Source organism: Cebidichthys violaceus, unplaced genomic scaffold (assembly GCF_023349555.1).
Source record: "Cebidichthys violaceus isolate CVI_PGR_0920_01 unplaced genomic scaffold, fCebVio1.0.p SCAF_107, whole genome shotgun sequence".
NCBI classification, from domain to species: Eukaryota; Metazoa; Chordata; class Actinopteri; order Perciformes; family Stichaeidae; genus Cebidichthys; species Cebidichthys violaceus.
Window position 1 is genome coordinate 481,094 of NW_027176271.1, and position 11,398 is coordinate 492,491.

An 11,398-nucleotide genomic window follows, 5' to 3' on the forward strand; every position below is an offset into this window, starting at 1 on the left:
TTTGTTTTTCATGGCGAGGAATGCATCGCCACGGCAACAGCATTTCACGAAACAACAAGCTTTGAGTAACTTTTAATCACAAAGGTCTTTAGATTGTTCTGACCAAATTCTAAGTTGATCTGATTAGTTCCCTGGAAGGAGTTCGTTAAAGTAGAGCGCCTGGAAATTGAAAAAACGACACTGGAAATTCAGACTAAATTCAAAATGGCTGACTTCCGGTTGGGTTTAGGGCATGGCCCCAAGAGACTTTTATTTAAGTCCACATGTGATACATGTGCCTACCAAATTTTGTTAATCTCTGTGAAACGTACTGCGAGGGCTGCTTCGTCGAAATTTTGTAGGGGGCGCTATTGAGCCGATTTAACACTCTGATTGAATAAAATCATATTATAGAACTACATTTTGGCCTTGTGATGGGTGTGTCAAGTTTGCCTGTGTTTCGAGCTTCTTTAACCTCTCCAAATGACCATTGTTTTTCACGGCGAAGACTGCATTACCACGGCAACGGCGTTCGACGAAACATCAAAAGCTTAGAGAACTGGCATTATGAACTTCTTACATTTGTGTGGAACAAATTTGATGTTGATCTGATTTTCCAACTAAGAGAAACAAGCCAAAGTATAAAGACTTTAACTTACTGTTGCCAGTAGGTGGCGCTATGACTATGATTCAAAATTGGCTTGCAGATGTCTTCAGGCCTGGAGTTTAATCAAACATGTGAAATCTGGTAAAGATCTGATGATGCGGAGTCGAGTTACATCAGTTTATTCGTTCATAGCGAAGGATCGAAATTCGCAGAGCCGCCACGTCGCCACGCTTTGACAACTTCCTACAATTTTCACAATGAAGCATTATCAAGGTCTTAATGCTTTTGTGACAAAATTTGAGAGGGATCCGATTAATCTGTGAGCAGTAGGGTGTCAAAGTACACAACCTATGACTTCCTGTTGCCACTAGGTGGCGCTATTACTATGATTCTAAATTGTCATATACATGTGTTCAGGGTCAGGATGTTATGACATCTGAGAAATTTGGAGCAGATTAGGCAATGTACAGCCGAGTTACAACAACTTCCTGTTTCATGGCAAATGGTGTTTTTTTGCCGCCACGCCACGGACACATAGTTCGATAACTTTTTGATCTTTGAGTATCGTTTCACTGCCAAGGTCTCAAGAGCATACTGACCAAATCTGAAGGCAATCGGGTGTAATCTCTAGGAGGAGTTCGTTAAAGTACGGTGCCTTGAAACGGTCCAAAAACGTCATCAAATTCAAAATGGCCGACTTCCTGTTTGGTTTAGGATATACCTCCTTTTGACTTTTTTGTACGTCCCATCACGTTCCACATACCTACCAAATTTCATACAGCTAGGTGAAACCCAAAGTTGGGGCTACTCTGTAGGGGGCGCTATGGAGCCAAAATGTCACGCCACAGCTGGACACCCCAATAATACTGGAATTTTCACCACGATTGAATTTTGTGCCAAATTTCAAAAGATTCCCAGTATCCCAAGCACCTCCTTTTTGCGATGAAACAAGCGATGAAACTGATGTAACCAGTAGTCCAAAGGTAGGCTACCCGGTCCGGAGATACCAGAAGGCTGAGCACCAACGCAGCAGAGAAACAGACCAGAAATGTAAGTTTTCCATAAGTTTCGTATAATATTTCATCATTAAATTCACCTCTGACAGTCTTTAACTGTGTCGTTGAGAATATTGGCAGCGTGACTGGTCATTTATCCAGATATTTAGTAAGCTTTTATCAATTTATCTCAAATAATCAGTAAATATAATTAAATTTCCTTCAGAGGATTAGTAAAACCAAATCAAGTTCACCCAGATATTGAGTAAATCAAAATTACTTTTTCTCCGATACTTAGTAAATATAAATCAGTTTTGCTTTAGAAATTGATTTGGATATACTTATTATTATATATACTCTTTTTTTAATTTATTCAATTTTTTTTTATCAAACTTAAAATCTATTCAAATATATTAAGTGTCACTTTATTGCCATCATTTTTAAATATATGTATGTATATGTACGTGTGTGTGTATATATATATATACACACAAATAAATGTATGTATATATATAAATATATCCATAATTCTATGTATGTATCTATATAAGGTATATATATATATATATATAGAGGCAGTGAGTCATGATTTCAGTGATGAATACATTGTGTTTCCTGTGAGTTCTTCACAATAAAAGCTCCCATTGTGATTGTCTTGTTGAGGTGTTTTAATGTGAAGCAGCATCAGCAGGAACTGTTGAGTCAGCATTAGCAGTAACGTGACGCTGCTCTGATCCGTCTGTAGGAGAGTGAACAGGAAACAGTGAGGCTGATATCACTGATCACATGCTGCATCGTTTCCTGTCTATTAGTCATGAGTGTGAATCTATGGAGGACTCTACCACCAACACTATAAAACACTGCACACAGAGACCATTACTGAATATACATTCATTACAGGAATATTGATTTACTACAATTATAATCAATGACTTATGATTAGATTCATTTTTGGGGGATTTTTAACTTGAATGTGTTTGATTTGACAAAGTTCAGGAAACATCATCACGTTTTCTAAACCAAGAGGAAACTTTCGTGGTGTTTTTATTTAAACATGGAGGCCGGTACAGTTCATGCAGTCAATAATTAATAACACATCGATTTATATTTTTCAGTAAGAAGTTTTCTATTTGATTGTAATAATCTTGAACTGTTTTGTGAAATTTCAATGAAATAGTTTTTCAGTTTTATTGTTTCTTCCGTGTGTTTATACCTGAAATGTTGACCTTACATGGTTCAACACGTTTTGAAATATTTTGTCACAAGTTTCAAAATCATTCAAGTATTTTTTTAAATCAAATTCAAACCTGTATTTGTTCACAATCCATTTGTATTTAGTCTGTAGTAGTGTTGCATTCCAGTTGCTGAGCGTTTTAATTTAATGTTATATGTAATGTTAATACGTTTGATGAATGCATTTGGATACTTTTAAATCACTTTTGTGTGTTACTTTATGAAAATATCAAAATAAGACATTTACAAAATAAGTATGTGTTTGGCATTGTAGACACTCTGAGGGATACTTGTCAAAGTATTAGTGATAATGAATAGTAGGGAAATAGATATATATATATATATATATTTTTACAAATATGTGGTGGTGCCACCTGACATTTTTTAGTTGAAGTTAAAAAATACTGTTAAAAATATAGTTAACCACTTTGAAAAGTGAACAAATGAGACCTTATTTTGTGAGTTTAAACACATTGTTCACAAATATGCATTACATCCAATTTGAAAAGAGTTATTTGTGGTTGACCCGTGTGTGTGTGTGTGTGTGTGTTCTCTGATTTAAAGATACAACAGAAATATTGTAATAAAACACATCATCTCTAATTCAGAGTCCTACCTGAGATCCACAACAACAGCAGCATCATCAACAGGTGATCCATGACGTCCAGGTGGACCGTCTCTCTGCCCGTCTGTCTCTCTGATTGTCTCATGTGCTGTCCTCAGTTTATGTCTGCGTACAGGACGAGGTGGAGCTTTACTGAGACTTGTCTTTAGTTTTACAGATCATATTCACATCTTTCCGAACTGCGGTTGTGTGAAACTGATTATATCTGATTTCACAAGAAGCTGCTGACTGACTGCAGACATAGGAATGTTTCCATGACAACCAGGACAGGCTGAGATGTATATCAGATTAATGCTGTCGGTGTTTTCTCATGATTTCCGATAGATGTGTTAACATCAGCAGCTACAGCTACTAACTACGACTACTACTACTACTACTACTAGTCAGGAACTCTAAAATACTTCAATTTATCAGCTGTTGATATGGTGGTATTTGGTTCTTGTTCATTTGAATATTAATCAAAGTTCCAAATTGATAGTTTAGTATTAGCAATGTTATGAGTCTACCTTAAATGGCTGAAAGGTTCCTTTGGTAAAAAATGTGATTTCCTGTTAATTACATTGTATCATTTTGATAATAAATAATTACTTTTAGTAGACATTTTCATTCCTTTTTGAACTACTGAACCAACATCATTGTGGTTCCCCATTATTATTGAAATCTAATGTTTTTAAACATTGAGTTCTATTGATAACATTTATTATATTTGTCATTTCCTAACAACCAGACCAGCTCAAACTTCAACATAATGGTGTCCCGTGTGAGGCGTAGTACTGTTTGTAATCATCCATAATAGTGATTTCATAATTGTGAAATATTCATTGGTCAATGCCAACATTTTAGATTCCACTTCTAAACTTAAAAAAGTGTTTAAATTCATTAGAACTAAACACAACGGTGTCGTCTGCATAGAAACTATATTTTGTATTAAAAAGTTTAATTTGTCAGAATTTTATAAAGATAAAATACAAAAAGAATCCCTCTCTCAATGATCTCTTATGGCCCACTAGAAGTGTGTGGTGGGGTCTGTTTTCTCTGTTCTTCGGGATGTTTCTGGGTGTCATGTGTGTCCTCCAGTCAAAGTACCGATCCACATTCAGAGTGAACAGTGACGGTTTGAATTCAAGCAGTGACTACAACAACCAGCTATTACTACAACACATGTGCACAAAATAATCACAGAACGTGCTGCTTAAAATATAAGAGTTTACTTCTTTACCATCACTGATTAACACCAATGCTGTCCACGTGTTCACTGAGGGGTTTGTTTGCCCATTTCGTGGAGCTTCAATGATTATTAAATGGATTACCTTCAATTCAGCAATTAAATCATCAATAAATTATATTGTTATATTCAGTTATTCAGCGATTTCAACATTCGTTGCCTTAATGGAAGACTATGAGACTTCTTTAACCCTTGAAATGAGAAATAAAGAGTTGTGTCTTCCTATATTGTTCATTTCATTATCAATTAAATAGTCACAACATTAAGTGTTTGTTCAGGGCGGTCTTAAACAAAAGTTCAAATTCATGTATTTTGCTCCTCTATTAGAGACTTCATTATTTATGTATTTTTTTTTAGGTAAAAGACACACAAAATCACACAGAAAATCAGTTTATATACAAACAAGTTTTATGAAAAAATTGTTTGAACTAACATGAACTAACAGAATCAGAATGTGAGGAATCCTGATTCTGATTTTATTCCCGTTTTCAGGAAAAAAAAGATTTTTTTTTACAAAAAGTAAAAACATTTTAGAAAAGTTCGACAACTTAAATAAATAAACAAATGATGAGGAATGTCTCTTTACTAAAGAAATATAACAGAATGTACAAAATATATATATATAAAAAAAAATATATATACACACACAAATATAATACTGAATATTTGCATTGACCGTGCATTTAACACCCAGAGACCGAGGGCAGAGAGAAGACGTTGTAGTTTATCAACACAGAACATTTAACAACAGAAACAATCAACCAACCGTCTCCATGAACCGACACTGTAGAAAAATAAAGCTTTACCTGAAGAGGGGAGCAGACATATTCAAAAAAACATATCTTTTCCGACTCCTGATCTGCAGCTTTTCAAACTCAAGGCACTCTGAACATGAACCCTCGACGAGCGTCGAGCCTCTACGAGGAACTGCTCCGTCCCCCGTGAACAGCAGGGGGTCGCTGTGGAGCACAAAAAAAAAATAAACTCTTCCCAGCAGCCAAACGCTGACCAATCAGAGGCTCTGCTGGCTGGGGGAGGAGTCAGGTGTGATGGGGTTGGCGGCGTTGGCGGCGTTGGCGGCGTCCGTGCGCTGCCCGTCGCTGCCAGTCACCCACGTGTGGAGGAGGATCTGCTCCAGGGTCGGCCGGTCTGACGGCTGCTGGCTCAGGCACCAGCCAATCAGCTGCTGGCACTCTGAAGTAAAAACAAACAAGGAGGAGATGAAGAACACTCATCTCTGGTTTTGTTCAAACGTCGATGTAAAAACCTGGTCGCGTGATCTCGTCACGCTCCGGCTCACCTGAGGAGATGATGCGTCTGAAGTAGATCCGTCCTCTCAGGATCTCCTTGTCCTGTTGGAAGGGGATGTCCCCGCACACCATGTTGTACAGCAGCACGCCAAGAGACCACACTGTGGCCGAGCGACCATGGTACCGATGGAACCGGATCCACTCCGGAGGACCATACACCCGCGTGCCTGGAGGGAGGAGAGTTACATCACTACAGGTACAGTGTGTGTCAGAGTGGAGCAGGAAGTGACGGATCACCATCGTGCGGGAAAATACTCCCGGAGACGCTGACGACATTACAGAACCGGTGCATGATGGGACGGTAGTCACTGACCCAAAACACCTTTCCGATATTTTAAAACGTCTAGATTTTCAGAAACAATCCCCACAGCTCTTCAGATTCTCTCAGCTGATCGGACTCACCAGTGAACTCGGTGAAAGCCTCGTCTTTGAGGAGGGCCCCCGAGCCAAAGTCGATCAGTTTGAGCTGCCCGGTCCTCAGGTCCACCAGCAGGTTCTCGTCCTTGATGGCTCGGTGGATAATGCTGCAGCTGTAGCAATGACGCACCGCCTCCAGCACCTGCAGGAAGAAGCCGCGCGCAGCCGCCTCGTCCAGCGCGCCGCGCTCCGTGATGTAGTCGAACAGGTTCTGGCTCAGCTCGGGACGCTCCATCACCATCAGCCAGCCGTCCGCCTACTCCCACCAGTCCAGCAGACGCACCACGCCGTCGAATGCCCCGCCCACTTTCTTCAACATCACCACCTCCAGAGGAACCACAGCACATACAACAGTTATATCTGCATGTATGATCTCACCAGAGAGCCCCACCCCGTCACTCTGTCTCTGCACACGTGCTTCACAGCAACCTGCATGTAAACAAACGCCATCAACACACCGTACAGTTATAACATACTATATAAGAGGGTAGACGATGGCTGAAATGAATTGCAAAAACATTGCTGAAAATACAGAAATGAGGTTGCAAAAAGCTTAATAATTCAAAAAGTTGAAAGATTAGAAATATTATGAGCTGAACATTTACAGAGTTGAACGGTTTCTGTAGCTTAAAAACTGAAGAAGAAGAAGAGATTCAAGCGCGACGGAAGAAATAGTGGAATAAAGATTCGAAGAACAATACTTGGAATGCTGAATCAGCATGGCTGTCATAGACTGCATCATATATGATGAAGAGGCCCAGATGGTGTATATGTGGCACAACAAGTCATATGTCGTTCAGAAAGTACAATAATTGTTTGGGTGTAATGTAAGTTAAGAGAGTTTACTATGTTTCCTATGTGTTTATGAGGAGGAAGTGTTAATTGTAGTTAAAATTGAGGGTACAGCGTTATTTATCATCAGCTACATGTTAGGCAGTAGATCCAGTGGATCGCCAGTAGGTGTCAGTGTTGCGACATAAGCAGTGTCTGTGACGGAGAGCCACACTGAAGTCTCGCGAGGATGAGAATCTCTGTACAGGATAGAAGTAGAACGCGCTGTGGAGCGACTGTACACCTAAATGTATATTTTTGTATGTTACAGAGCACTTTCATTAAATGTGTAGCACCAGATTGAGCCTGTGTGACGTCATTCTGTGCACGCTACACATAGTGCTGGGTCACGTGGTGCATTTCTCCTAAAACTTGGTGTGCGTGTTAGTATGAAGCCAGAGCAGGTGTGTGTCAAGTTTGGTGGCTTTAGCTTGTTCCTTTGGCATGGCTGTCATAGAAGGTTAAGTTTAGAGTTAGAGGTAGGGTTAGGGTTATGTAAGGATTTCTTAAAATTTGTGCTAGGCTCCTGAAATTTTGGGAGCGTATTTCTAGCCCACCATACGACGTTTGTGGTAAGTTTGGTGCTTCCAGCTGCTTCCTTTAGTATATGCTGTTGTCTAAGTACAGGGGTAATAACCACGATCACCAAAACGGTGATCGTCTATAACTTCTTGCAAGTTTGTGCTAAAATCCTGAGATTTTGTGTGTGTGTTCCCAGCACTTTGTGGCACCTTCGTATTAAGTTTGGCATTTGTAGCTACTTCCTCTGGTATGGCTGTCATAGACGGCCGTTGTAATAAATCCCAGGCTGCGTCATATATGATGAAGAGGCCCAGATTACCAAGAGCTATTGTGTAAAGCTCTTGGTCACTTAGTGCTATTCTCCTAAAACTTGGTGTGCGTGTTAGTATGAAGCCAGAGCAGGTGTGTGTCAAGTTTGGTGGCTTTAGCTTGTTCCTATGGCATGGCTGTCATGTGGGCATGAATGATTTGATAGCAAGGGTGTGTTCTGGAGGCTAAGCAAAAACCCTACAGATGGCCATACTGAGCAATTTACTGAGGAGCATGGGGGAATGAATGCCTTCAAGGCTGGAGCGACTGCCCCCCGATTCCTCTACTTCAGGGCGGGGCGGTTCCACGCCATTTCAGCAGGCAGCAGCAGCAGATAACAGGCAAACAGTTTGCCTCTCCCCGAATTGCATGATGAAATACCGTATCTAAATGGCTCTTTTTCCTTCCTTTTCTTTTTTCTAGATATGACTCGCACAAAGATGGTTCACGCTTGCCCTCTCTGTCAGAAAGTATGTGCGGCCATGCCCCACCATCTGAAAAATGAAAGGCCACCTCGAGCTGGACCGTGGTGCTCGGGAGCTACAACAAAAGGCAGCCAAATATCAGGTGACGGTGATGCATCTGGCGCAGTTGAGAGCCTCGAACCCTGCCGTCCCCATGCACACGGAGATGGACTTGAGTCCAGAACATGAGCACGATGAGGAGGCGGTGGAGGAGGATGAGGAGACGGAGGAGGCGGTGGAGGAACCCCGTGATAGCGGGATTTTGGAGGCCAGCAGGCTAATGGAGCAGTCTAACATCTTCTGAAGTAAAAACACAGTGACATCTGATGAAACTATTACAAATACATAAAATATAGGGATTGAGGTGGAGACGAGGAGTTACCTGATAAACTATTAAAAGTACAAAGAATATACAGATTGAGATGCATACAAGTAAACATTTTAAATGTACGTCCTAATCACTCTTGACAAGTTCAACAGTAGACGGGGGATATGTGGCTACAAATGGGAGGTCAGAGGTCCCTGCTGTAGCTTGAGTTTGCTCAAAGGGCCTGTGACATTTTCTAAGAGAGGTCCTAGAGTGCCCTCTGCTGGCCAGAGCTAGGAACAGCAGAATCAAACTGCTGTCTGTCAAAAGTCCTACTGCGTGCTTCGCGTGGAAGCTTGTCTTATAGAGCAGAGCAAGGGTGTCTGCCCCGTAAAGAACCCTTCTACGTCCAGCGTGTGACTTTCAGGGAACCTGTCACCCGTAAAAGCGGTGGTGCCCAGGAAGTCACAACAGAGGTGAAATTGCTGGTCGATTTCACTCTTGATTGAGTCACTGTGATTGTTCAGAGTGACTAGAAATGTGCATTCTAAACATTTAGAATGTCTAGATAGCCCATGTCTAGTTAACAAATGTACGATTGATCCTCAATAAACGTTTCAGAGAGCAGGTATGAATTTGTCACACACTTGCCCATGGCAGCATAGTCACGTGCCTTACGGGTTTGGTGAGCGAAACTCTAGGCTCTAGGCTATCAAGAAAAGAAAGAGGACAGGAGTGGGGTTGTATTGAAGACCAACTCTGACTGGATGATCTGTGAAACCTGACACTCTGAGTTGAAGAGACCACCACCTGACCTGGGAGTGTCTAAGAGTGTCGGAGAAAGTACAAAAAAATGAAATGCAAAGATTTTTTTTCCGGTTTCATACTACAATATCAACAAGGCCATCTTTCCATCTACATGGACTGGAGAGGGAACGATGAAAATGTGAAAAGGAGTGTGCAGGATGGCGAGAGAGGAAAAGTATGATGGCATGGAAGAGAGGGGAAGGATAAAGGTATGAAGAGACATGAAATAACGTCAGAACGAAAACAATCTATCACATCTGTCTTTTCTCTGATAATGATCAACAAGTATGCCCAACAAATGGAAATGCTTGAGAAAAATGGTTGCTAATCTATTTCTGGTCAAAACAACTCAAGTCAAAACCTCTAGCATCCCTAAAACATGGGGGGAAATAATGAAAGTGATAAGAATATTAACATTTACGTTATCTCATCATTGTCTGTTCTTTAAATTTCCATGATGACAGCGGGCTCACTTTGGGGGTCACGTTGCCCCCCTGAGCTGCTCAGCCAATCAGAGTATGGGGTTTGGTAAAGCTTCTCAGAACGGCCCACCTCTGGCCTGTCGACACTCATCTTCAGACACGGTAAAAGCAGGTCCCTCTCTCTCTGTGTTTACCTCCGTTACTTTTAATGGAAATAGAATGAAAAAAAGTGTGACACCTCTCTGCAATTAGCGCAATCATTTGCGCCCTGTCAGTTATGTGAACTGATACAGTAGTGTGTCAGTGGAATTATTCATTAGAATTAGTTGCTTCGCCTGGTTTAAGTGTTTGAACCGTCAAAGTTTTCCTGTTTTGTCACGCTTTTAGAAAGTTTGGACTTTAAAAAGGCATTACATGTTTACCCCAAACGTTTGCGCTGATTCAAGACGGGGGGAGGAGGAGGGGGGGCTGCGCCATTGTTAGAGGTGTTAGAGGAGGTTGCTGATTCATGAAGCATATCGGGTCAGAGTTAGGTAAGGGTGTGATAACCACCATGACTGAATCGGTTTTCTATCACAGACAATCTTTCTGCTTTGACGGTGTTTCTCCAAACTTTATTCTTTCCAGATTGCTCAAGTGAAGAGAAGACAATGGCAGAAGAAACTAAGAAGTAAGATTTGGTTGTGTCGTTAATGTTCCCTTCAGTGGATTTCTCTGCATTTTGAGTTGAAGAATTCCTTATTTCAATGTTAATGAAATGTTCATTTCAATAATAATTCAATGTCCAACCTTTTGTCATCATCTTGAAGGTCCCCACAGGTGGAACATCTGGGTCATCACCAACACCAGAGGATGGACTTTCAGGGGATAATATCTCTGTGTTGCTCTCAAAGTCCAGGCTTGTTTCCTATAAGGGAAAAACAAAACAATATAAAGCACTGGCAGTAGTTACTGTTATACATTGAAGAAGGATATGAAACCCTTGTAGTTTTAAGTAAAGGTACATGATAACAACACAGCGGTGAATGTATGGTTGGGACCATGTTTGCCATTTTTTCCCATGTGATGAAAATATGACAACCTAACTCATTCTGATACAAACTGTACATTATAAAAAAGTGAATGGGCTGCAAACAAGCAGATATCAAGAGTAGATACATGCTGCAAGTTCCAAATGCAGTAGATTTTCCCATTAGTAACAATGGCAAAGTAAAATGTGAGGCGCTGCCCAGGTGTAGACATTGTAGCCAAATGTTAGGTTTGGTGAATGCATATAGCTTGCACACAACCACTAATGAATTATTTTGTCTCAAAACACCCACAACTCAAATATAGTGCAATCTCA

The 11,398-nt window shown here is 40.7% G+C and overlaps 1 protein-coding gene across 2 annotated transcripts; it reads right to left on the reverse strand.

Moving 5' to 3' along the window:
- Positions 1-5,050: 5,050 nt before the first annotated feature.
- Positions 5,051-10,955, reverse strand: LOC137888903 (serine/threonine-protein kinase pim-3-like). 2 transcript variants are annotated; one of them, XM_068732417.1, is made up of 4 exons: positions 10,843-10,955; positions 6,377-6,716; positions 5,965-6,141; positions 5,051-5,858 (listed from the first exon to the last, which is right to left on the reverse strand). In XM_068732417.1, exons 2-4 carry the CDS (start codon positions 6,630-6,632, stop codon positions 5,677-5,679), a joined length of 615 nt encoding a protein of 204 aa, XP_068588518.1. In that variant the 5' UTR covers positions 6,633-6,716; positions 10,843-10,955; the 3' UTR covers positions 5,051-5,676. The 2 variants fall into 2 exon arrangements, with proteins under 2 accessions (XP_068588518.1, XP_068588525.1); XM_068732424.1 differs by having other exon boundaries at positions 6,377-6,820.
- Between the last annotated feature and the right edge of the window lie 443 nt (positions 10,956-11,398).

Coding starts and splice junctions, on each gene's coding strand:
- LOC137888903 (XM_068732417.1), bottom strand. CDS start 6,632: ATGGTGATGGAGCGTCCCGAGCTGAGCCAGAACCTGTTCGACTACATC. Junction 6,142..6,376: donor GGCTTTCACCGAGTTCACTG/GTGAGTCCGATC, acceptor TCCTCCCTCCAG/GCACGCGGGTGTATGGTCCT. Junction 5,859..5,964: donor CAGACGCATCATCTCCTCAG/GTGAGCCGGAGC, acceptor TTTTTACTTCAG/AGTGCCAGCAGCTGATTGGC.